Source organism: Symphalangus syndactylus, chromosome X (genome assembly GCF_028878055.3).
Source record: "Symphalangus syndactylus isolate Jambi chromosome X, NHGRI_mSymSyn1-v2.1_pri, whole genome shotgun sequence".
Taxonomy (NCBI): Eukaryota; Metazoa; Chordata; class Mammalia; order Primates; family Hylobatidae; genus Symphalangus; species Symphalangus syndactylus.
Window position 1 is genome coordinate 154,434,543 of NC_072447.2, and position 27,165 is coordinate 154,461,707.

The window sequence follows — 27,165 nt, forward strand, 5'->3', positions numbered from 1 at the left end:
ATTCCAGAACTGGGAAGATGATTGGATGCGTCTGTGAATCTGATTGGCCCACTAAGAACTGTACTCCAGCCGGGACTAAATTTATTTATTGGTTTCCATAAGCCTGCAACTCTAACAGAGAAGCCTAATAATGCTTTGGTCTTCTGGTATCAATGTTAATTTAGACCTATATCCAAAAGTTCTTGAAATGTCTGGGTGTTCCCTCTTCTCCCAAGTGTACAATCACCTGAGTAAATAGATGGAAAACCCATTGGAAAAGGAGTGGGGATATAATCACAATATATACTTGCCACGGTGTTGCAGTGTACTTCCTCCTTGAGACCTAGCCGCTTGTTCTGTCGGTAGGTTACAGTTCTGAAAATTGTCTCAGGTGCAATAACTGAGCAAAGCATCATGCCTTTCTAATTTGAGAAATCAGCCTTAGCTTCCTGATTCTGCATTCTTGCCTTTTGAGTGTAGATTTTAAGCAACACCTTTGTTTACTATTAATCTATTCTTACCTGCTTTGTTGACCATCTCTACAACTTCCTGTAGGTCAAGTTTCTGTGGATGCCCTTCCAACTTTGCTAGTTAACATAACAGACCCTGGTTTCTGGTGGTTAAGCACTGCTACTTGGTCTCTATTCCTTCAGGGCACTGTCATCCCCATTGCTATTAGCCATCTACTGTAGACTGATTGATTGTTTCCCTCAGATTCTTATGTTGAAATCATAGCTCTTAATGTGAGAATATTTAGAAATGGGGCCTTTGGGAAGTGATTAGGTTATGAGGGTGGAGCCTTCATGAATGGAATCAGTGTCCTTATAAAAGAGACTCCAGAGAGCTCACTCACTTCTCCAGCCATGTCAGGACACAGTGAGAAGATGACTGTCTGTAAACCAGGAAGCAGGCTCTCACCAGACACGGAATCTGCCAGGGCCTTAATTGTGGAGGTCCAATCCTCCAGAACTATGAGAATTTTTTTGTTGTTGTTTATATGCTACCCAATTCATGGCATTTTGTTTTAGCAGCCCAAACAGACCAAGACACCATCCAAGGTAATATTTCTGCTATAGTCAGTCCTGGCCTGCAGAGAATAACTACTTAATTTCTTAGTGGTGTTGGTGCTTCTCTAATCAATGCATTCCTCATGGTTTGGGGGAATTACATGCCCTCTGGGTCCTCTCATGGAGCGTAATTGTCTTTGGGCCTCACCTAGTAGATGATAGTTCTAATCAATATATTGTAGCATGCAGATTTCCCTCAGTCTTTGCAACTTTTTTTTTTTTTTTTTTTTTTTTTTTTTTTTTTTACTGTTTGCTGAGGCAACTCAGGCATTTCCACCTCACTCAGGGTTGATCATCACTTTCTTGAAGCTTCTAGGAGCACTCTAGCAGAGATTTTCGACCCATCCCTTGGGTTTCTTGCCAGATTTCAATCTCATGTCTTGAAAAACTGTCCCATGTCAATGGATTTCTGTTTATCCATTTTTATGTCTCAGTTATCTTAACAAAGGATCCTCAAACCAAGTCCCTGTGCTACCCCCCGACCCCTTCTAGTACATGACAGTTAATTCTTATGGCTCATCCAGGGTGTAATCTGTTATCTTTTTATGAGACCTAGGACTGTCCTAATGGATTATGTCTGGATTTGATTCTGATTATTGGCTTAACAGCCAGGAAAGGAAGTTGGGCTACTCTTGAAGCAAACACCTGTTATCTTGATGGAGAATAGTCTCCAAAATATCTTCCACTACCGAGAAGTGCTAACTCTTGTAGGGAGGGGTGGACCACCTCTACAGGCTTTGAGAGGGTTCAGGGAAGTCTACAAAGCCTCAATCCTTGATAGCACACATCTAGATGACCTCACTCAATGTTTTGGAGTTCCAGGCTTTTCAAAACATGGCCCTCATTTTAGCCTAATAGATAGGGCTTGGTTGGACAACTAGTCATATCTGCAAATTTGCAAATCTAACTCTCAAGTTCTGCATTTGATCCTCATCTATGCCTGATTTCCCACTGAAGGAGATAAAGTCCTCTTTGTAAGTTTCCAAAATGGCCTTCTGACTCTCTTCCTTAAATTTTAACCGTTATTGACTATATCCTCAGTTTCTCCTTATTTCTCTGTAGAGCATCAGTACAATCTAGTAATAACTGGCCAACTCTACGCTTGTTGTATATACAATGTTCCCCTCACAGCCTTCAAATGCCTGAATCAGCAATGTGGTTTCCCCCCAACTGGGATGTTTTCCCAGGTAACCACCAGTGAAATCTTCAGGATCTGGACTGTCACAGTGTGCTAGGTACTATCTATGCCCCAGATACTACTCAAGATGGTGGTGAGTAATCCAGTCTGAGAATCCCCTTTAATTGCATGTTTTCTTGTATTATTGCAATTGGTAGACATATCCATGCTCTTATACCCCTGTTATATTCAGACCTGGGCTAGGAGTAGCCCAAGAACAGCATGACCACACGTGAAGCATATTTATGCTGAAATTTGTCATTTATCAGAAATTCAAATGTAACTGGAAGTCTTATATTTGCCAAATCCAGCAACCCTTCCACAGTGGCAGGGTTAGAGGTTATATGTGGGCACAACAGCATAGTTACCTACACATTAAGGCTCATTTAGCTATTGTCCTTGCCTATAAAAGATGCCAATGTTGAGTCCCCAATGTGTCACCATTCTTGAAGGAAACCAATAAGCAACTCGGGGACAATTACGGAGTCTCTTCAAAACTGGATGGAGCAATAATTCAGTTTGACTGCAATTGACACAAATTCTAGATATGATTATTTTCCTGGAGGTCCTCAGCCAGTTGTTAGTCAAGAGCATAGTGTTTGACTATGACAAGATTTTATATAATCTTGTCAACAATATACAGAGACAAGATTTTATATAGCATTGGATTGGACCCAGAGGTTCCCTTTCCAGAAAAAGGAGTGCAACATTAGGGACATGATCTGGAATTCGATTACATGCCATACTACTCTGAAACTGCTAGCCAGATAGAGTGATGAAATGGTGTGTTAAAGACAGAGCTGAAGTGTAAGCTTAGGGATGATACTCTAAGAGGATGGGATTCCACTCACCAGGAAGCATTTTGGACCCTGAATCAGTTTGCACCCTATGGGGTAGAATGTACAGGTTTGGGAACTGAGGAGTAGAAGTAGAAGTTGTTTTGCTTATCCGCTCCTGGTGACCCACTTAGGGGAATCTGTGGCTCCAGTTTTCATAGTTCTGGGTCCTACAGGTTTAGAGCTCTTAGCTTCCAGATTGTCAATGCCTTTACCAGAAGTTCCATCAGATTTTACCCATGGCCGCTACTTGGTCATGTTTGGCACCAGCCAAAAGAAAACAAGTCACCTTCCTGGCAGGGGTAATTGATTCTAATTACCATGAGGAGATCATGCCATTTCTTTATAGTTGGGGCAGGCAAGAATAAGTTTGGTATCCAGGGGACCCATTTAGATATCCCTTAGAAATGATCAACAAGTCCACCAGCCATGGCCTGAGAATGACATGGTATCCAGAGGCTCAGACCCTCCGGGGTGAAGGTTTCAGTCAGTTCACGAGGTAAGCTACCTAGATAAGCAGATACTAGCTAAGGGTGAGAGGAATTCTGAAATGAGTAGTACAAGATGATGAGTATCAGTTAAGGCCCCAAGACCAACTCCCATAACAGATGTGTAGTGTGTTTCATTAGTCTTGTAAATCCTCTAAGGAAAAGAAGCTCAACATAACCATGGGAAGATGACTCTGGTGTGTATTTGTATGATGCAAACGAGCCTCAGCAAGGTAAGGGATGAATGATCGTGGATGCTGTAGTGTTCCACCAAGTCCTTCCCCCACCACTGCCCCTTGGGCACAGCTCTCACTTCTCCAGCTGCTGAGATTGTTGGAGGCTGACAGCCTTTAACTGAGACCATCTCAGGCATACCCATGCTCATGCTCACATTCAGTGAGAGGGTATAAGGGCCCATCCCCCTTGCCCTGATTTGTGACCATTCAGAAGGACCATCCCAGCTTGGGAACTTCTAATTTGTTATTCTGAGGCTCTTAACAGCCAATGCATCATAGTCCAATTTCTTCTCCACCTGACCTTGTTCCCTGCACTCTTCCCAAAGGCAGGGATCCAAAGAGCACTCCCCAACCAACTGCCTGCCTTCTAATCTTGGTCTCAAAGACTGCTTCCCAGAAAACCTGACCTATGAAAATGTGAAAGTGTGGTGAAAGTGTGTTTTACTCTACATTTTTTTCCTTTTTTTTGTTATGATTTCTTAATATGAACACTGTTTTCAATCTTTTCCTTTCTTGTTTCTGGTATTTTATGTCATGCTTAGAAGGGCCTTTCCCATTCCAGGAATATAAACATATTCACCCATATTGTCTTATAGTGTCTTTATGGTTTCCTTTCAAAAAGTTTTTAAATTTTTGATTCATCTGTAATTTGGATGAGGAGAGACATAGGGACCTACCTTTATTTCTTGTTTTTCAAATGCTTAATTGGTTCCCTGTGCTATTTATTTTTAAAATTCCTTTAATGCTCCAAATTTTTCTAATGTATAATGTTTTTATCCTTTTTCCAATTTCTATTTATCAATGCCTAACTCAGTTTTCTTCCATTGTGTTTAGTAATTGAAATGTTTAAATTATGAATTTTTCTCTAAGTGCAGTGTTGGCTGCATGTCATTCATTAATTTTATTTTTTAGATATTATGCACTTAATTATGATTTTAATTTTTTCCTTTCAAAATAACTATTTATGTGAGCTTCTAAAAATTTACCGACGTAGGGATTTTATGTATTTGTAGATTTATTACAGTGTGATTAAAAAATCTGGTTTGCATTATTTCTATGTTTCAAAATCCTTTTAAATATGACTGCTTACAAATTGGCATGTCTACATTGCCCAAGAACCACAATGCCTTTTTTCCTCCCTATATCTTTAGTGAGGAACTATTTTCCTAGTTCTAAAATTGTTTCTTGTATTTTCTGTGAGTTTCTTGCATGCAAAGTGTTTGAGCATCATTCTAAAGACTTTATGGCAAAAATGGCTGTTTAAATATTGCCTTTTTGTCTCCTCTTTGGTTCTCATTATTGTTTCTGAGTTCCTTTAGAGTTGGAAGTGTCACAGGATGCCAGGGCCACACTTCCCAACATACCTTTAGAGTCTCTTATTTTGAAAGGTGAATCATCCAAGATGTCCAGGCTTGCTCCAAGCCCAGCCAGGGTATTAGCATTTCTAAGGTCCAGTCCCACTCCACTATTAAGTCCTTGTGTGACAGGAGACAAATATCTCCTGTTTTCTGTGCCTCAGAATCCTCATCTTTACATGGTAGAGGAGGGGAATGTTTTGAGTCTGGTGGTCCCTAGGAACCATCTAGTTCTGATAAGGAGGGCTAGAGTGATAGGCAAGGCAAAAGGGACACGGAACCAACAGGGGCATAGGAGCAATTAAGGGAATCTGTAAAGGGTGTCACATACCCAGGGGCACTTCTCCCTTCTTTCCCGTTCCTTACTAATGAGAGAAGGGTACATGGTCCATGCCTGGCAGGTCTGGAAATTATGGATGGGAGAGGGGAGCAAATATTTGGGTCATGGATTTCAGATTTAAAACCTGGGCTGAGAACAAACTTGAACACCAGAGAAACCAGCCAAACCTTGAATGCTTTGCTGATATATTTATTTACATATTTCCCCATTTCAGATGATGGTGACAAAAAGTAGATGGAGACCCCACCCTATCCACCCCCCAACAAATTACAGACACAGATTTCACTTAGCATATAGAAGCATTGGGGCATGTCCAAATTCATTCCACTGGGTTACTACAGCCAGGAGAGATTTGATCTTGGGGGCAGTCTGAGCACCTCAGGCCCAGAAATTGAGCTGAAGAGAGGTCGCCATTCTGGGCCCTGCCACTGGTGTGCCAGCAGAGGTGACAGAATAGAATCATGGTGAACTGAGCTGCCTAGCCCTATCATGTGGTCTAGAAGGCGACAGTGGACTCTTGGATAGCTTCCAGTGAGATCCACAGTCCCACAGAAATCTGTGCCTCAGGGTTTCCATCTGCACAATGGGGATAAGAATCCTGCCCTAAAGATGTCACAGGGCTATCATGAAGCTCCAATTAGACACAACTTGTCAAAAGTGCTTTGCCAAAGTTCCAGTGCCATACAAATTTAAGGGAATTCAATTGTGATCGTTAGAGTGCCCCGGGTATAACAGTGGACTGGTTTATGGGTCCAGGGGTCAAGCAAGTGATAGAATTCCTACGGTGTGCCCTAGGTGAGCACCAATCAATGGCGAGTAATGCCTGTTGCAAAGCTGAGTTTCCTTAGTTTCTTGGCCCCAGGAAGTCACCAAGGCCTAGTCCCTGGGTCAGGGCTAGGGGAAGTCACTGGGGAAGTTACAGAAAAAGTCACAGGGGTCAAAGAGAAGGAAGAAGGTGGCATATAAAGCAGGGAGTAGTTACTATAATCACACACAAAAATAGATACCCATTGGATGAAGGGCATTGAATTGGTAGTGCAGACGAAAGATGGAGCCAGCAAGGAGAGGGAGATGTCACAGCAGCAGAGAGAGAGGAATGCTGTCCCAAATAGGCTCTCTTGCTGCCCCCTCCTCCTAAAGGGGTAATGCCAGTGTCTATGTATCTGCAGAGAAAGGGGTAGCAGGGAGAAGGAACTGAGAACATAATAATCTGACCAAAGGAGAGGGCTCTCTTCCTCCTGTTATACTGCTGCCCAGCATCTTAATGAGGTGCCGGGTATAGGCAAGCAACTAGTCGGTGCACTTTGAGGCTGAGGCCAGAACTGGGCCAAAAGCACTACAAAGGCAATAGTGGGCTTCTGGAAAAATGCAGTAGTTGTCTGGTTGTCAGCATTGTTGGAAGATAGCTAATCCGCCTGTACTTAGGCATGGTTTCAGGGAGCTGATCGCTAAGTGGCTACGATTTTTAACACTGAGCATCACGGATGCTCCTTGAAGAAGAGGAAGGTGGCCCATTTATTAATAATTTGAAATGGGCTGCTAAGAAGATTCAGTGAATGGGCCAGGTCGGGGAGAGGGGCAGCAAAGACAAACCCTCTGCAAGCCTCTGTTTGGGGAATGGGGCAGGAAAAACTCTAGTTGCTCCTGCTGCTGCTGCTGCTTTCCCCCAACTCCCTTGGCAAGGGGCTTGGACCTCCTGGGGAACTGGAGAGGTTGCCCCACAGGGTACCAGCTGGTACCTACAAGTTGAGGCAAACAAGCCAGTAGAGCACATTGAAGAAGAAAAAAGTTACTGGGAAAACAACTCTCGAGTAGTTATCCAGGCGGTAGACATGGATGCAGAGGCGGCCCTGCTGCCAGGTACTGCCCTCACAATCGGGGACCATGCAGAAGTACTTCTTAAAACCCTTGCACCATTCACAGCAGGCCAGCTTGGAGCAGAGGCTGCGGGGACCCTCAGGGCTACCTGGGCTAGGGGGCTGCTGGGCTGAGCAAGACAGGCGCTCCTCTCCATCACTTCCCTCAGTGGTGACAATCTGGCACACAAAAGCTTCCTGATGTTGGCGGGCACAGGCTCGGGAACGTGCACGGGTACGGGCATGGGCACGGCTATCGATACGAGGCTAAAATGGACAAGGAAAGAAGTGGGGAAAAGTCAAGGGAAGATAACCCAAGTCTAAGTGCTGCCTCCGGACTTTCTGGAAACTGTCTTTGGCACACCATATCTTGGCTTCTCTCCTCCAACTTCTCACCATTACATCAGGAAGTTGATTCAACCCCCCCACCACCCTGGGTAACATTCCATCACTCAGCAAGCTGACCACCCATGTGCCATAACCCCAGTACCCTTGCTAGCATGTCTCCACACTCCAAAGCCTTGCCACCACTCCCATACCCAGCTCATACATGGCGGAGTTTCGGAGAAGCATGGGCTTTTGTCTGGTTGTAGATCAGGAAGTTGAGCACAGCAAACTCCAACAGCGCGCAGAAGCAGAAGACGAAGCAGATGGCGATATAGAAATCCAAGGCTGTGATATAGGAGACACGTGGGAAATTCTTACGAGAAAAGGTGCCCAACGTGGTCATGGTCAGAACAGAGGTGATCCCTGCAAGAGCACAAGAGTGGAGATGGGCTCAGCTCCCGACCCATATGCGACACTGGTTGAAAGACTCCATGACAAGGCAACTCTGCCCTGGCCCAGCCAACTCCCAGCCATGTGCCTATGCGTATACCTCTTTCTCCTCTTACCTAGAGAGGTCCGGGCTGGAGCAGACTCTGTCTTGATCCAAAAGGAAACCCAGGAGAGCATCGTGGTCACGGAAGAAGGGACATAGTTTTGAAAGGCAACATAGCCAAACCGCCTGCTCACATTGAAGAAAATCGTCATGACCATGAAGTCACCTGAAAGACACAAAAAACATCACTGCATTACGGTGCTGACATGACGGTCCCCCTTAGCAGGACACGCACAGTAAGGGTCTCACTTTTCAGCTCACAGTATTCCCTAGGATAGAGGCATGATGTTACAACGCAATACATACAAATAGGACCAGAAGAAGCCCAGAAAAGAGGCTTACTGCAAGGCCAATTGCCAGTTGAGAGCTAAGCCAGTGCCAGAATCTTAATAGCTTCCTTCTCAGTTCACTGTCCTACACCCAATGTCTGTCTCTGCAGGTTGGCAAGAGAGTCAGGTGAAAGTGAAAAAATCAATTAGCCTTCTAGATATCATGCCCATGCAGCTGATATCCAGATGGCTGACTGAGGGCTTCATACCCTCTGAGGCACATCACACCTGCACCGCTGGCCCTCAGAGTGTCTACTCTCAGCAAATGAGACTAGGGAAGTCTGTGCTGTGGTGGAGAAGCACAGAATGCCTTCGGCCTCCTTTCTACACATTCATATGATGGCAAAATGCCTTAGTGAGTGAGCACTGCTCCACAGATGGTCAAAACCGGCACTAGCCTGCTCCCCAAAATTTGGTGGCTCCCTGTTTCACATGAGCTATATAGACTCAATCTGCACTCTGGAATCTGATGCTAAAGGCCCACCATGACCCGGTTCCAACTGACATTTTACACAGGCACCTTACCCAAAGCCAATCCCATCTGCTCACGGATTTCCTGAGATAGCCTGCAATTTTACACCAATATTCTAACCCTGGACTCTTTGGTCTTAGTCTATGACCCTTAACCCAAATTGAGTGTTTCAAGAAAAGAGAAGAATAAGCTTAAAATGAACATTTCAGTCAGCCCTCCAGAAGTCAGGTCTGTGGCGTACACATCCACAGGGCAGACTGAGGTCCTCACAGTCACTTGGACATTGTGTCCTTGGTCATGGCTCTCAGTTAGATGGTCGTGGCTCCTCCAGGACCTGATGACAACCTGTATCTCTAGTTGGCATCTTCTTTTGTACCATTCATGCTGCTTTATGCTCTGACACACCCTCCCCAAGCATTCTGCATGCTATCATGACTCCCGGGCTTGTGTGGGCTTTTCTCTGAGCCCAGGACATCATTTTCCACTTTCAGCATCACACTGGAGTTGCAACACTATAAAATTCCTAGGTCTATAATTAGGTGGGCTTTTAAGTCCCTTCAAGGCAAGGCTCATGCAGGCCCTGTGGCTTAGCCCATCCAAGCTCAGAACAGCCTGGAACCCAGCAGACACTCAGCAACTCTTGCTCCTGTCAGGCAACAGCTTTGTAAAGCAGACCAGAACACTAACCTGTCCGTGTGTCCTCCTGTTTTGGAAAGTGGATCAACTGCCCAGCAGGTCTGGGTGGGCTGGAGCTGAATGAGAAGAGCAGCCTTTCCTACTCACCTCAGCAGCACTGAAACTCAAGGAGCAAGGCTTCTCAGATTCTTCTGGAAGAAGGCAAGGGAGCGACCTGTTGTCAGTGGGAAACCTGTGTGTTGAGTATAGCTTTGGGACAGAACTCCTCCAAAGCTGCTGCACGGACCACCCTCGCACTTGTCTACTGGCCAGAATGTATTTATCAAAAGTCCTCTTGCCGTGGGATCTTGACTGCAATTTAAGACACTTCTAATGAGTTATACCCAAGCCCTGCAAAATTGCTGGGTTTATATAATATATTCTTGTTGCACGAAGATTTATTATTCTGTTGGATGATTCTATTTTAATTTTATTTATTCTGGCCAAAAAAGAACCTTCTCCGCTCGTCAAGAGATGCCAATTTGTCTTGAAGGACAAGAGAAAGATGCTAACACACACTTTCTTCTTCTTGAGGAGTGAGAGAAGCACGGGTAAGGAAAACAATATATCTGGGGCTGATGAACCAAAGCAAAAAAATATATGCTAAAGATGGTTTTCTGCTCGAACTCTTATCCTCTTTGACCAGATCATGGTTGGTCACTGCAGTGTCAGGGGACACAATTAAATAGACCATGTCCAGAGGACCGGGACTAGAAGAATGAATGGACCTAAAGCTTTGAAGAATAAGGGAAGAAAAATAAACTGGGGCTATGTAGACTACAACAGACTATGATCCATGCCGGGAATGATAATGCTGATCGTTTAATCTCGGCCCTGTGAAACAGTGGCTGGACTAATGTAACCTGGATAGTTCCAAGGAAAGAAAACGAAAGCCTAATGTGTGGAACTTCCAGAGACTCCAATTGCAGAAGAACAGGGAGAGTTTTCTGATGAACAGAACTGTCTAGAGAAGAAGGAAACCTCCTTGTAAGACAGTGAATTCCTGACCAGCAATAATATTCCATCAGAGGCTCCACAGCCAGCAGTGAAGGGCAAGCCTCTCCCTGGAGGCAGGGCTGGACTCTCTTAGAACCTCCTGAAGCAGAGATTCTCTGGCTCAAGGTCCAAGATGGCCAGAGTAGCAGGCTACCACTGCATTCTGAACCCTTAATCGCTGAGCACATAAGTATGCTCCAGATGGAGAGACCTGCCCCAGGGCCCAACTGGAAGAGTTTGAGAACAGTCCCAAAGATAACTCTGACATCGAAGGAACCATGTCTCCAGATCAACTGGTCTCCAGCAGAGGAGAAAGAAGACCTCTTTTCTCCTCAAGAATCCTCCTCACTCCCAAGGAGGTCTGGTGCTTACCTACTGTCATTGCTTTGATGATGATGCTGGCTCTGGGGCTTTGTAGTCACTAGGGCACCATTTTGAAACAATGCACAATCATCTACTAAACGGAACCACTAGTGACTTGAAAGCCCCTGGGCCTTATCTTCTTGTCACTTTTGATGATGGGTGCCCACCTATCTGGGAAAAGCTGAGGTGCAAAAAGCCAAGAGGCAGGCCCATGGTTAGCTGGCAGAAGAGCAAGGCTCCCAAGTCAAAGGTAGTAAAACTGCTTCCCCAGAGTCCCCAAGAAAAAAGGCAAGTATTTTTAAGGTAGCCCAGCCCTCTGCCCCTGCCTAATACTGTGCAAGCAAAGCTCTAGCCACATGAGCATGAGCTTTCCCTCATCCAGAGACTGACTCAATAAATGAAACAAAAGCAGATTTTCTGCCTAGTCACATGGTAGCAGAACAAGATGCCTCTCATGACAAATGGCTGGTTGGGTGACTGGCTCCATCCACATTCTGGAAACGATGAGGGCAGTGCCTTCACTGCCCTGAACTTGGTCAGGATGTGTGAAGAGTGTTTCCAGGGTTGCTCTGGGAGCTACCCTGGGGAGGTCCCTTGGCTCCTCATTCAGATCACCTAGGAACATAAGTGAAGATGCTCACATCTAACTGGGAGCTGAAGTGTAAGATACCCAGGACCTTCCCCTTTAGTCTTTGTCAGAGAAAAGGTCAGAAAACCAGTGGTCACTATGTCAATGTTGAATCCACCATGAAGCCTTTGACAAGAATCTGTGCTTTTCAGACTTGTTCCTTTAAGATAAATGTCAATGCAGCAGCCACTGTAGCTGCTGTAACTTCCTCCAGACTTTCCCAGCCTTAAACTAGCTGACATTAGAACTCTAGCCTCCACCTCCCACTACAATGGACTTTGCTTCCCATTCAACCAGATTGGATTGGTTCTGGGTATGGAGAACTCACAAGAGCTCCATTCCCCAAAGTCATCCAAGGAGGTCAGTGTTGTAACCTTGAAACTGAAGGGTCTGCATGAAAAAGCCAGCTGTACATTCTGACAGCAGCAGAACTTTATCTACTTACCTAACCTCTCAAGGAGCTTGGCAAAGCACTTACTTCTTTGCAGATGAGACTGAGACATAGTTACAAAGTCTCAGTTTCCTCTGCAAACAGTTGTAAGTGCTTAGCAATTATAAGACAGGAGCCATGTCTTACAATATTTCCATGGGATGACTGCAAAGCATTTGTATGGATGGCCATCTCCAATCATCCTTACCGCCTTCCTGGACTTCTGCCAAGCCCTAGCACACTTACCAACCGGCGTTGTGATTATTTCAGTTTTGTTGCTCACTCCTGTAAAATCAAACTGGAAGAGCTTCCAGGAGTTCTTCTCATTGATTTCAAGCTTGAAATTTTCCCACTTGTAGATCATCTCATTCTCAGGATAGGAAACTGGAAAGGAATGTGAGAAAGAGGGTCGTATGAGACTTGGAAGCCCACCTGAGGTCTCCAATAGCATGAAGTCAGCCTGCACAATGCCTTGGAGTCCTGTCTCTGGCCTCACCAGCTGTGGGAACTTGCCTCTCTTACCTCATTGCTGAAGTCCATTCAATGAGTGCGTTTACTGAGCATTCCTCAGTATCAGGCCCTGGGCCAGAAATACAGAGATGAGCAAGGCATGAACCCTACCCTCAAGCAATCACATTTAATTTTATAAGACAGTGAGTATACTCCTGTGATTTTTGGAGGAGCTCTGAAAAACCTATGTCCACAGAACAGTGGGGAAACAAAGTAGATAAAGATCACTTGGGGACATACTCAGAAAAGACTTCATAAAGCAGGTGATATCCCCATTAAATCTTGAAACTCAAGTAAATATTCTCAATAAGAATGAGGTTGAAGGGGTTAAGGGGCAGCATAGAAAGGTGAAACACCTGGTGTATTGTGGAAAGGACAGAAGTTCAGGATGGCTAGCTCACAGAGGATGAGGTGCACAGGATTGGGTGGCAGGGTCCAGTTCATGAATGGCCTTGAGGTTCATTCTAAGGAATTTCAAATTGATCCATGAGAGTTAACGGCAGATTTGAGACTAAGAAGTGACCCAACCTAGGTGACCCTTCAGCTAGGTCACTCTGGTCCTTCTGTGAGGACAACATGTTGGCAAGGAGGCCAGTGTAGTAATCCAGGCAGAATTAAATTAATGCAGGTGGAAGTCAAAGCTGTACAGGGTGCAGAGAAATAGACAGCATCGATGATAGAGACTGGCAGGAAACACCAACAGGATGTGCTGATTGATTAGATGCAGGAGGTGAAGGGGAGGGAACATCAAAGTTCTTGATTTGGGCAACTGTGTGAGTGATGGTCCTCTTCAATGAGACAGATGGGAACCCAGAAGGAACACACTTGTTTTGGTGGTAGAGGTTTGGAGGAGACAATGAATTTCATTTTGGACATGTGCAGTTTCAAAGTGAAGATGTGGCGAAAGTCCAAGTGGAAGATAACAAAGGCCTAAACCAAGGTAGTGCCAGTGGAGATGGAGAGGAGCAGACATACTTGAGATACACTTCAGAGGCACGTGGAAGGGATGAGCAACACAGCATTGTTGGCAGGAAAGGAAATGAGGGTGGAGGATGGAAGTCCTGCACAACCTTGGCAGCATTTTAGAAGAAAAGCAGAGGCAGAAAAATGTAAATGGCGAGGATGAGAAAAAGAAGGAGCCCAGCATGTTTCTGGGGCCCCAGAAACTTAAGAAGTTACTCACAGCTAGAGAAAGATAGAGGGCAAGAGTGAGAATCCATTGGAAATCTGAGCATGTGGAGTGAGCATCCAGCATCAATGGTCATCCTGGAAGGGAGAAAGGAGCCTCATTAGGCTGGCCCTAAGCACTTCCGCATCCACCCAACTTTGGTCTAGGGACTACCACCAATGAATGGCCGGAGTCAATTTTTTTCTTTGTTTGTTTGAGATGGAGTCTCACTCTGTCACCGAGGCTAGAGGGCAGTGGCATGATCTCAGCTCGCTGCAGCCTCTTGCCTCCCAGGCTCAAGCGATTCTCATGCCCCAGCCTCCCGAGTAGCTGGAATTAGCGCCAGCACACCCCGCTAATTTTTGCATTTTTAGTGGAGACAGGGTTTTCCCATGATGGCCAGGCTGGTCTCGAACTCCTGACCTCAAGTGATCTGCCCGCCTCAGCCTCACAAAGTGCTGGGATCACAGGTGTGAGCCACTGTGCCTGGACCTCGGTAAAATTTAAGACAAAAAGCTCAAAGGAGAGATAACAAGAGAGAAAAACAAAACAAAACAAAACAAACAAACAAACAGCTTAGAAGTATCTGGCTATTCTGGGCTCCATCATTAGAGAAACGTATGGACCAACTTCAATCGGCTTTTGTTTTCTCACCCAGCCTAGTTTCCAGGACCTGCCAACATCCTCCCTACTATCCCCCACATACAACCTTCCCCTGCTGGGAATTCAAGTATCCAACTTGATCTTAGGTACCTTTGCCACTACCGTACTGCTGCTCTGCCTGAACAATTCCACCACTGTGGACGTATCTTTATATCCAGTGCCCACTTAGGATGGAATTGTCTAGATAATGCAGTCATACTGGCATATCCTAGTTGGGGGAGCTCTGGACTCGGAAGCACGTAACTGAGTACCAGTTCCAGCTCTGCCACAAACTTGGTGTGTGGCTTTGAGCAATATCTTTCTATTTTGAGGCCTCTATATCTGTTACATAAGGGGGCTGAGCTCATGGTCTAGGAAAGCTGGACAGGCCCTTAGAGGTACCATTCAGGATGAGATCTCTGCCCATGGATCTTTAGCTAAAATTATCAGAAGGGGAGAGAGAATTCCAGGAAGTGAGATTCCAGAGGCTTGACACACCTAATTGTGTACAACACCTTGCCATCCTTGTAGATGCGGACCATCTGGTTGGGCATGGTGATCTCATGCTCGTGGGTCCTCTTAGAATTCCTAAAAAAGGTGTCCGGGATCCATAGCTGGCTCACCACGTTGCCATTCAGAACAAGAGACTCAAAGGTGTCATTGTAACAGAGGCGTTCGTCGTACCAGGTCTGGGAGAAGATGATGTCAATGGTGTATTCCTGGTGGGAAGGACAGAAAAGCACATACTGGGGGATGAACAGAAAAAGGACATTCACATGCAAACGTATTGTTTGCCACTCCCTAACCTAGAATCCTAAAGGCAATGTGGTGGAATGTATTGAGCACTAGACCAGGGAGCAGGAGTGGGATGAGGTCCCTTCTCTCTGCTCAAAGACTCTTCCAATGTCAGAACTAGAAGGGAACTCAGAGGTTACCAAGCCTAATGATCCCAAATGAGAAGTCAGTCGTGCCCTGCTTGATTACGGTGAGCAAGGGGAGCTGGCTCCTCACATCATGCAGCAGTTAACACAATTCTCACACAACTCAGGACAATAGAAAAGTTTGCCTTAAACAGAGCTCCCTCCTACTTTCTCTTATGATCGCCATTGTGCTCTCAGGTAGCACATAGAGCAAGTCTAGTTTCAGTTCCACAGGAGAGATCTCCAGAAATGATAGGTCATTGAATCTGTCTTTTTCCCACATTTCTGAAGTCAGGGTGCATCTTACAATTGACACACATCTTTAATGGGGCATTTCTTATTTTTTCTTGACAGTGGCTTAAATTGGTTATGATCTTAAATCAGAGCCAACATTGAATCAAGGAAAGGCACTTGAAGACTGCAATCTTGCCCTCCTGAGTCTTTTCTCTAGGGTAGACATTCATGACTAAAAGTTTTCAGCTTCAACAACCCAACCACTTGTTTTACCAATAGATCTGCAAGGATTGCACAGTCAACTGACAGTCTGCTCACAGGCAACTCTTTTCACCAAAGTGTGATAGTACTTGTTGGTACTTGGTCCATAGCACTACTACTCACTTTGTGCTGTGTTTATCCTACAAGGTCAACCACACATTTTAAAATGATTCCACACTTTGGGAAAGTGTTGCCCAACAGAATGGTAAATGTGACAATGGTCCATGCAGATCTTACTGACATGGAGCAAATTGAAAGACACTACTGGATAAAACTGAAATCTAGAGCACCTTCCTGGTCACACCATAGTCAAGACTACTGGATTAATGCAGTTGAATTAAGGAAGCCTATAATCACCAGGTATACATGATCAACATGAACACAACAATGGGATAGGTGAGATTTGGTGATCTTTAAAGGTACTGTTAGCTCTGATGTTAAAGATTCTGAGGATTTTCATCAGCACATGTTTAAGGTTTGTGTGTCACAACAACTATCCAGTTGTTTTTATGTTTCCTTATAAGTGAGAGTAAGAGAACATTTCACTTAGGCAAACAGTAAGACAACATAGGACTTGATCACTAAAAATGACATGTCTGTACACTATGCCCACACGTGGAAATATAAACATGGAATTATGTCAAAATAAAAAAAGATTAGAAAATATCCAGAAGACACTGACTGACACTACAGAAAACTGAATGTGCCCTACAAATAAATGATTTCAAGGTAATGTGGAGGCAAGGAGAACTGTTAGACTCTAGTGACAATTAGTCTCACTTTTTTTTTTCTGTAGAATTGTTTCCATTTATAATCAAAGTCTTAAATAAATGTTCTTGTGACCTTGGCTAAAACTTGTATCTTTCTCTGTTATCCTCTTTGTTAAATGGGAGACTATAAATAATTTGTAAATGCCCTCCTGCTCAAAAAAACTGCCGTTTCCAGAGCTGACATTGACACCCTCCCTTTACCAGTGGGTAAAGGTTCCATGCTATTCTGTGATGGGCTTATCAAGTAGATGGACCCTTTGGAATCCACTTAGGTTTGTACAGAGGAAGGTGGCATGAGTTTGGCTGTAGGAGTTTTCTATTTCCAGGTGTTCCAAAACAAAATGTAATTCCCAACTAGATCACAGTCTCAGAGGATACATTTCATCTAGAAACAGACAGGCGATGGTGGCTTAATTCCATGGGCTGGGCTCTTCATCTTATTGCTCCTGTGTAGGCTGTGATGCTACTCCAGCCAGGTCAACACCCTCTCAGTCCCCACATTTCCATAGTAAATCAAAGATCCCAGCTCAAAATTGTTTTAAAAATTTACAAGCACACACACCATTGATTGCATACAGTGGAGTTTCCCCTTTCAGCTTTTATTTGGGGAGTACAAATGTTAATTAACCCCAATCCTTCATTCTCCAGAATTATAATAAAAATGAAGTGTTTTGGAGGCCGAGCACCATGACTCAAACATGTAATCCCAGCACTTTGGGAGGTACATGTTTAAGGTTTGTGTGCCACCACAACTATCCGGTTGTTTTTATGTTTCCTTATAACCTTCTGGGAGGTTTTAAAGCCTTCTGGGAGGGCGGATCATGAGGTCAGGAGTTCAAGACCAGCCTGGCCAACATGGTGAAACCCCGTCTCTACTAAAAATACAAAAATTAGCCATGCATGGTGGCAGGCATCTGTAATCCCAGCTACTCGGGAGAGGCTGAGGCAGGAGAATTGCTCGAACACGGGAGGCGGAGGTTGACGTGAGCAGAGATCGCGCCACTCCACTCCAGCCTGGGTGACAGAGCAAGACTCCATCTTGGGTGTGGGGAGGAGTGTTTTGAGTCACAAGAGAAACGTCTATTTGGTCTCATGTTTTTTAAACAAGGAGAATCTTTTTTTTTTTTTTTTTTTTTTTTGCTTATTTTGTTTTTCCTTTCAAATAAGCGCCTGTAACCTCTGAATGTGTGTGTTCGCGTGCATAGATATATCCATGATTATTTGGTCTCCAGATATTGTCTGTCCCATAAAATGTCTGTTAAACATCAACAATGATATTTAATAGGAAGAAGCTAGAAATTTGCACCACTGGTCTTGAAGGGAGAAAAAAACCTTACTGCAACAGAACTCCAAGCAGCTCGAACAGCAAGTACCACAAGTAGGCCAAGGCAGAACTCTGAGTTATTTTAGAGATAAGGAAACTAAGGCTCTATGACAAAGGGGGCTATCCAAAGTCACACAAATAGTCAACGGCAGCCTGGCCCTGGGATGGCTTTCACTTGCACCAACAATCTCTTTAGGTACCAAGGTCCAATTTTCTCTGCAGAATCCCTAGGTCTTTCCGCTGAGTTCTTGTGCATCAAACAATGAATACCCACAACCATGGAGGCGAGCATGGCCCTCAGGGAAGAAATCAAGAAAATCCCTGATTGCCTTTGCTGCCCAGGACAAAAGATTGTAAAAGCAGCCACCAAACTGCTGGGAGCCAGCCGTGGAAGGGAAGACTGAGGATGTTCCCTGGAGTAGGCCAGAGAAGCAGACAGAAAAGAGCTGGCAGAGCCTGGCTCCCATTTGAATGAGAGCCTCTGACCCCGCCCTGCCCCACCTGCCTCCACAAATGTCTTCCAAGTGTTTCTACTGTCCCAAGTGGCTGGCAGTTTAAACTTGGCCAGCAGAGCCTCCTTCATTCCCAGGCCTCGTGAACTGCTTGATAGCCAGTGGGAAGCCTTTCCCTCTGCACTCACACTGTGTTTATGCTCTATGTTATGAAGTGTTTCAAATAAGCATTTAATTTCTATTTGACAACTGTAAGTTCATTACATATCACCTGATAACTAACAGTTCACTTTTTCCCCAGTTTGACAAAGGAGCTTGCGATGTACTTCTCTTTTAGCTCAGCCGAAACTCTAGAAATTCAGTGTTTTGGAAATAGAATCAACTGCGATAATTACCACAGCAAGAAAAAGCATTAGCAACTATCGATGCTACGATGGGCAGTGATTCCCAGATTGTTCATTGCCTTTTAATCTCAGACTGGGTACTACAAAACTGTGCACTCAGGTTTCCTTCCTGGAGGACAAGGCCTGCTTTCTATACAACATCTGACTGAAAGGTGTTGAAAGTCCCCTCAAGCAACTACACCAACTATGTACCCAATGCTGGGACTCACATTTCTGAGAAGGCTCAGCTTCCTCAAATGTAAAACAGGGATCCATATCCTAATGGCAGCTTTGGCTTCCATGCAGGCTGTCATGAGGATCCAAGGAGACAAGAATGTACTGGGTACTGGCATGTTCTGTGACTATGTGGCAGAGACGTGCGTCCCCTCCTTACCAAGTACACCACAGAACAGGGGCCTCCCACAGCTTTAAAGAACTATTTGGAACCATGTAGAAGGCAAGACATTTCAGGATAATTTAGCACCACATGTGAGAGTTTGGAATTTTCAAAAGACACTTGGCTCAGGCTAAAGTGCCACGTCACTGGCCAAAGAAAATACAGTTGTTGGCTCTTTTCTGAACCAGTCCTGTGTTCCATGCTAGGTTTGGTGACTGCTGGGTTATTAGACTATATCCTTCAAGCATTGTCAGGTGAGGCCACTGCTGGCAGCATGAATAGCCATGGAGCAAGGAGAGACAGGGCCTTCAGCTACTGTGAGTGGGGCTACTGCTCTGCTACAAGGGCTCTTGTAGATAGAAACTGGTTTCCCAAACAGCAAGGAGATTTTAGTCATAAATTCTCCACTACTCTTCAGTTTTACAGGATGCTCTGTCTCACCCAGAAAGCAAACCAAAGCATCTTAGCGCCCCCTGCTCCATTTGTCAATGTGTGATTCTCTCCACTCCACCTAAGGAAATTTGGCCACCACCAACTGGGTGGACATTGACATGTTAGAAAAGAAGGAGCAAACCAGCTTGCTGGAAATTAGACCGGTTACTTCCAAATCAGGTTGGCAGTGCCTTAAAGTCAGCCAAAGGAGCAGATAACTAGAAGAAAGAACAAATAAATAGCTATGCAAATTTCTGGGAGCCATGAGGTTACTGTGGACTGAGCACTATATTTGGCTTTTGGCATGCTAAAGAGGATAGGCAGAGACTGCTGTATGAGGCCGCCTGCCCAGCTAGAATAGCATCGTGAGCCACTTTCCCCACTCCTACACCAATGACCTGAAAGGATCAACAGTGACAACAATGGTGGGACCACGAGCCCTCAACCTCTGGTTCTTGCACAGAACTTAGTGTTTCTTAGTTTATAAACAATGCTAGCAAAATTAATTGCTAAATTCATACCCATTTTTAAAAGGTAAATTGCAAGACTAAAAGGAGACTACAATTCTCATAGTGGCAAACACACTGGTAGCAGCAAAAAGTAAATCTGATTATCAAGGGAAGAGTCAAGAAAACCCCACCAATTTTAAAATGTAGACAGAAACTCAAAAACATCTATCTGCTCTCATGCTTCTGTTCTTGTTAGTTCTCAGCAACTCAATTCTAGGAGTTGCTCTAACAGAAGAACATCATGATCATGTGTAGCAGGCAGACTCTGAGATGTCCTCCAATGCTCTTCACTTCCTGGTGTTTGTGCCCTTCTGTAATCCCTTGACAGGGATTACACTTGACTTGGGATGGACCTCATGATTTGCATCTGATGAGGAGAATACCACAGAAGCAATGGGATGTCACTCCTAAAATTAGATTATAAAAAGTCTGTGATTTCCATCTTGAGCACCTTCTCTCATACTCTTCCTCACTCTGAAAGAAGCCAGCTACCATACTGTGAGCTACCCTGTGGATAGGTGCACATGGCAAGGATGGACGGAGACCTCCAGACCACAGCCAGAGAGGAACAGAATCCTGCCAATCCTGTGAGTGGTCTTGGAAACGGATCCTCCCTCAGTTGAGCCTTCAGATGAGACTCCAGCCCCAGCTGACACCTTGATTACAGGCTTGTGAGAGACCGTGAAACAGAGAACCCAGCTAAGCCGTGCCTGGATTCCTGACCCACACAAACTGTGAGATAATGATTATTTGTTGTTTTAAGACACTATGTTTTGGGGATAATTTGTTACATAGTAATGCATAAGTAGTGTGCCTGAAGAATCAGGCAGCCAAAGCCTCATGGTTTGGGGGTGGGGAACCTTGCTCTTCCACTTAGCCTATGTAAACACCTTGATTTCCCATGAAGGTTAACTCAGCATTGAGGGTCTATTTGCAAGGCCCATCTCAGAGCCAAGGCTGTAACTCACCCAGTCACATGGCACTTGTTGAGTACCTGTGAGTATGCTGAAATTTTGTTTGCCCTGGGCCAAGCCACGTCTGTCTCAGTGTCAGGCTCTGCAGATGCAAGTGATTCTTGCAGAGCATCTTTCATCACTCATTCGCTTAGCTAACATATAGGGAGCCCTTGACATCAAGGAGCTCGTGGAGGAGACAGCAAGGCCAACATACCACAGACAATTACAATGAAATCACGTAGGGAAGATCAGGTAAACACCTGTGATATAAGCTGGAAAGATGTAACTGCCAAAGAGAGGAATGTGGTGTGAGAAAGAAAGGAGCAATTAACAGGTGTGGAGGTCAGGGGAGATGCCATGAATGACATGCTGTCTGAGCTAGATACCGCAAAAGAAGGCAGCTGACAAGTAAGAAAGTGGAACAATGGCATACCAAATAGAAAATCACTTGAATGAAAGCTCAGAGGTACAAGGTGGCCTGGGAACACCAATATTCTAGTGTGACCAAAGCACGTGGTCTCTAAAAGGGTGAAGAGGAATGCAACCATGGAGGGCCTTGAACTGCATGTAGTAAGCAGTGCTGGGACTGCAGGAGGCGCATCACTTGGGAGGCCAACTTAGTAGGTGGAGTAGGTGTATTCTAGGTGGGAGATGATGAAAGCTACATGGGGGCAGTGCTGACACTATGATGATACGAGTGGAAAAGGAAAGAAGGAAGTAGAGCAAAAATATAGAAACAGTCTTAGAGCAAGAGCTAGTAACTTTAGCCTTATGTCCATACAAATAATTATCAGAAGAAAAGAGGCATTCCATTGTGGTGTTTAAAATTGCTTTATTATTTTTATTTTGAATGAAAAAACTGGAAGAAATGGTCATGATTCTGAAGATCCTCTTCAAGTAGCAAGGCACTTACCTTTTCCAGTCTCATTCTCAAGCCAGTGGTTAAAAAATCCGTTCCTCCCTCCAGAAAATAAATTATTGCAGTTGTTACAGAAATACAGAGCAGAAAGCAGAAGTCTGTGGAAGGTCCTATAGGTCAGCCCCCGGGCTAGGAAATAGTACTAAAAAAGCTTAGTACTCACCATATCCAGGATAGAGAGAGGACCAAGGCTGTTGACGGAGATCTCAACAGTGACCACAGTGGGCTTCTCTGTAAGGGAAGCAGAAGCAGCAGAGGGTAAGTGTCAAACAGGCGCATGGGACAGGGGAGGAAGTGGTCAGAGGGGATGAAAGGGGAGTCAAGTAAGTGTTGGACCACACAGTTTCAGCATCTAATCCTGTTTCTTTATTTATTCTTTCATGGCAAAACCAAGCTCATGGACTGTTAAGAATTGGACATACATCTTGAAGATCAACAATCTAGTTTAGTCCTCTCATTTTGCCATTGGAAAAACTGAGGGCGAGAGAAGGGAAAAGTCTTGATCAAGGTCAATGACACTGCTGAGAATAGAGTTAATATCTCTTACCTGACAGGTCAATAGCAGATGTTCCCGTCCATGTGCATGGCACCCTCTGTTACTGCCCAGGTGCATTCTGCATGCCTATACCCTCAACCCCTGGACCCTCTAGGAGGGGAAGAACTTTGTTCTGCTACTCACCTCCAATGCCGGGGCGCAGTTTGTGGTCATAATGACTCAGGATAGTGTTCAGGATGCGAGAGGCTTCTGGCAGTTTGCCAACTCTGCGCCCAGTGTCAGTCTTAGTTGACTTTGTTTCCTCAGAGAGGAGCTTCTTTTCCAGAGGCTGGGGCTGGGGGCCATGGACGACGTCATGGGCAGAGGCTTCATTCTTTGATTCGGTCTGAGGTCCCTCGACCCTAGAACATTCAAACGAAAAATGAAGCTCTGCCCTGCACTCTGTAGGGGCCCCAGCTAGTGCCTCCTGGGACAGATGCAAACCAAAACAAGTTTTCAACATAAAACTTAGTTAAATTGTGACTGGTAATAGCAAGTTACAAGACAGTGACAGATTAGGCTTGTGAATTTCTTTTCAACCTTGCTGCTCTTTGGGGACTTTCTGTGCTGTCCCTCTTTTATGATAACTCTTTTATTTAAAAAAAATCAACAAAACCAAGACCTAGATTTTAAAAGAATGTTACACGTGAAATGAAGAGGGCATTTATGTCTGAGCGCTGGCCCACTGTGACTAGCCTTGGCCTCTAGTCAGCCTGACCAGCACCAACCAGGAGTGAGGAGCAGGCAGAGGGCCAGGGCTGAGAGGAATGCTTGCGAAAGCCAGAGCGGCCTCTCCCAGAGAGCACCAGAAAATTGTGGGAATATTTTGCGGTTTTGTTGGTTGTGTAATACTCGTTGCACTGGGGGCAGGGGAAGGGGATGAAGGGAAGGAGGCTGAAGAGCAGCCTTTGTGGGTGTCTAAACAGGAAAGGCAGGAGTCCTCCACCCACAGACAGCCCTCCAGGAACTGGCTGCCCAACAGGAGTCCACCCTGAGCTCCACAGCCATGCACCACAGCCAAGAAAAAGAAGAAGATTAGTAAGAATAATTGAATTAAACAAAAATGTTAAAGGCCATCTGCCAAGGTATGAAACTCACCGATGGTGTTAGAAGTCCGGATAGTGCTGCCTTTGCTGGGAGGCAGTGACAAAGGGGGCTTCTGAGGTCCTGCTCACATTCGGGTCCTTGATTTGGCTTTCTTTACACCGCTGTGGTCATATTCTGACAACTCATCAGCTGTACACTTATGATTTGAGCACTTTTCTGTATACATGTTCTAATTCCATAAAAAGTGTTTTTAAAAATCAAAATGCCCCACCTGCTAATATCTGGATCTTATTTTATTTAAAAGCAAACTCTTAAAAAACAAACAGAAATCATTTATGACACAATAGGAGAGATTTGAACACTGAGTGGACAGTTGAGGCATGAATAAATTATTCTTTTTTGGTGTAATTATGGTATTTTCTTATGTTTGTGAAATATTAATGACTAGAAATACATACTAAAACAATTACATATAAAATGATATGATGTCTGAGATATGCTTCAAGACAATCTAAGTTGGAATTGGAGGGTGGGTGGGGTAAAAGAAAATAAGAGTGGCCATGAGATCACAAACAATGGGGGTGGTGATGGCTACAGGGAGATTCCGTGCACTGTTCCCCCTACCTTTATATGTCTTTAAAAATTATAATTAAAAGTCTTTTTAAAAGCCATCGTCCCATATTAATCTGTGATACTGGAAGGCAGGAGAGTGGTTTCCTTTGGGGAGGAAAGTGTACAGGGACAGGCATTTTGGAGATGCGTGTGTGTGTGTGTGTGTGTGCGCGTGTCTGTGTGTGTGTGTGTGTGTGTGTGTGTGGTGAGGGGGTTGCAATGCTGTATTTCCTGATCTAGGTGTTGGTTACATGGGCCTGTTGTGAAAATCCACTGAGCTGTTCACTCATGATGTCTATGCTTTTATACTGGCATGTCACACTTCCAAAATGATTTTTTTAAGCCATAAGGCAATTTGTTTCCTAAAATAACGGGTAAACAAGGCAAGAGACGTTGGCATGACCCCTGTATTGCAGACCAAGGGACTGCCAACTCGGGCAGCAAAATGCATTTTTTCTGCAGTATTTCAGGCTGTTAGAATTGCTTAAGTGGCATACAGATGTGCCCAATCCACAGCATTTCTCATGTCTGAAGTGGCTACTTCCCATTGTGAGCGAGGGAAGAACTGGGTTTGCAAAATACAGTTTCTACTTTCAAATGCCATACATCTCTAGAAGATGGCCTCTTTCCCTGAGGCCGAACTCCCAGACATCTCAAAAGATAAGGGCCAGTCACTATGGGAAGAAAGGAGGAAAAATGGAGACCTGAGACCCTGCGAAATGAGTGACGTGGCTGGAAACGTGGCACAATCAGAACCGGCAGTCAGCGGTAGACTGAGCACTGCGAGACAGGACCACCTAAAAGCCTGAAGCAGCCCCTCCCAGATGTCTGAAATCCATGGACAAGATCCTCCCCGCTGCCCCAAGTTTAAAAGTGCAGAGGCAAACAAATAAACCTGAAAGCACTGAGACCACCAAAGCCCTCCTGCCCCTAGGCTAGGTCTGCAATAAAAATGATATCAGAGGGTCATAAGGTGGCTTTAATCCTAAAATTGGCTTTTGCCAGTTAAAAAAAACACAACAACAAGCAAACAAAACAAAACCTCACCTTGAGGTCCTTGGGGTTAAAGAGCTGCTGACAATGCATACCTTTCCCCAGCCAGCCATTAAGCTCACTTTGGGGGCTAGACAGAATAAAATCTTGAAAAACACTCATACATTGGAATAGTGGGATTTTCCAGGGCAGTTTTTCAGGCATTCACATGTCTCTAGACATAATGGTCCAGCATGAAGTTGAATCTCTGCACTACCCCCTCCCAAACAGTCAACTGCTGGTGGTGTGAGAAGTGGGGGGCGGGGGGGCGCATAAGAAAAGATGTTGGAGTTTTTTCTAAATCAGATCTGTTTTTCATTCTACAGATGGACAAACTGAGGCCCAGATAGAGGAAGGACTGTGCCCCAAGTCACAACACAACTAATTTGAGGCTAAGCTTGGACCAGGGAGAGGTCTTCTGGTTCAGTGTGGCCCAGTACACCCCATTGTCACCTCCTCAGCTCTTTCCTGACACCACAGGTTGCTATGCTTGAAGGGTAGTTTCCATTTCCCCAGCCCCTTTTCCCTGCTGTTTTCCTCTCTGACCACCCCTTCTTTCCCCCACCCCAGAGCCATCTTTTGCCCTAGCCAGTCACCATGTCAGCTTTCTCAACTAGTCCAAATCCCATTTTGAGGGATGTGGATGACTGGAAATTGCTAGCACGCATAGAAAAACATTTACCAAGCCCCTGCTGAGCCTAGCCCCACTCCAGGGCACCAGTGAGCCAGCAAGGAGCCACACATCCCCTTCTCTGAAGAGCTAACGCAATCTGGGGTAGGGAAAGAAGCCACCCCCTCTCCCCACAACAGATAAACAAGACACAAGCCCAGTGCCATGGAAACTTCGAGAAGGCTCCACAGATCAGGAAGCTTGCAAATTTGTGACACTTCTCACACAGCAGGAACCATCTCAAAACGACAACAGTAACAACAACAACAACAACAAAACGAAGCAGTCATCTTCCGCCCCAAAAAGCCACAAATCCAGGGCACAACCTTCCTAGCCAAGTGTCAGGGCGAGGAAAAGGTGTGAGGGAAGATGGTTGTTCAGGGGAAACCTGAAAAGGGAAAAGGGGATTGAAATCTATGGCCCAAACCGGAGACTTCAGAGGAGAATAATATTCCTGGCCTCTGGCTCCAGTCTGCCCAAGGCCCAGCAGGGTGTCTAGGGATGAGTTAAGGAAGGGGGAGGCTGTCAGCGGTGGAGAGGGGGCATAGCTGGTGCGGGAACTCTTAGACTAAACCAAAGCTCCTGCCTGAGACTGGCACCAACAGGAGCAGCGGCATGGGAAGCAAGTAAAGTCAGAGTTGCCTGGCGCGGTGCCTGGAACTCAGTAGACACTCAAAAAAATGTGAGCAGAAAAGAACAGACGAGGCAACACTCACACATTTTTGGCGCAGTTAAGCTCCCTCAGCCCGCGCACCCCCTTCTCAAAATGCACCCCCGGCCCCCCAGTAGCTGAAGCCTGCCGTGGCGGGTCACGCCGGGGCCGTTCCCCTGTTCCTGCGCAAGACTCCGAAAAGGAGTGTTTGTCACCAGGCCACCGCAGCGCTTCTGAGAGCGGGAATCCGCGAACTGGAGTCCCGTCTTCCTTTTGGCGTCCTGTCTTCCTTTTGGAGCTCCCCTTCAAGGACCCCGGGAGCCCATCCTACATTGAGGCGGGCCGAGGCTGGCGCGCATCGAGGGGACGCGGGACTCGGCCAGCCCGCGCTAGGGCCGGGGCAAAGCGGGCGCGGGGCTGGAGGAACGCGGGGCCGCGGGGGTCCCGGTAGCCGTCCCTGCTCCCGGGGAGAGGGAGCCGGGCGCGAAGGGCTCCCGGGTCCCGGGATGGAGACTCACCTCGACTGGAAGATCAATAAGATGCCTAGGAGGACTGGAAGAACTTTGGACAACATTTCCGCGGAGACCGGCGCGACCACCTGTGCGGAGGTCGCGGCTCACGGTCTGGCCGCAC

At 45.5% G+C, this 27,165-nt stretch overlaps 1 protein-coding gene across 2 annotated transcripts; it reads right to left on the reverse strand.

Annotated features, from left to right (window-relative positions):
• Window positions 1-5,651: 5,651 nt before the first annotated feature.
• GABRE (gamma-aminobutyric acid type A receptor subunit epsilon) lies at window positions 5,652-27,165 on the reverse strand. 2 transcript variants are annotated; one of them, XM_055267764.2, is made up of 9 exons: window positions 27,051-27,165; window positions 22,664-22,881; window positions 22,148-22,215; window positions 14,926-15,146; window positions 13,801-13,883; window positions 12,354-12,491; window positions 8,228-8,380; window positions 7,885-8,084; window positions 5,652-7,601 (listed from the first exon to the last, which is right to left on the reverse strand). In XM_055267764.2, the coding sequence occupies exons 1-9, from the start codon at window positions 27,104-27,106 to the stop codon at window positions 7,218-7,220; spliced, it is 1,521 nt and encodes a 506-aa protein (XP_055123739.1). In that variant the 5' UTR covers window positions 27,107-27,165; the 3' UTR covers window positions 5,652-7,217. The 2 variants fall into 2 exon arrangements, with proteins under 2 accessions (XP_055123739.1, XP_063490441.1); XM_063634371.1 differs by lacking the exon at window positions 27,051-27,165 and having other exon boundaries at window positions 22,664-23,164.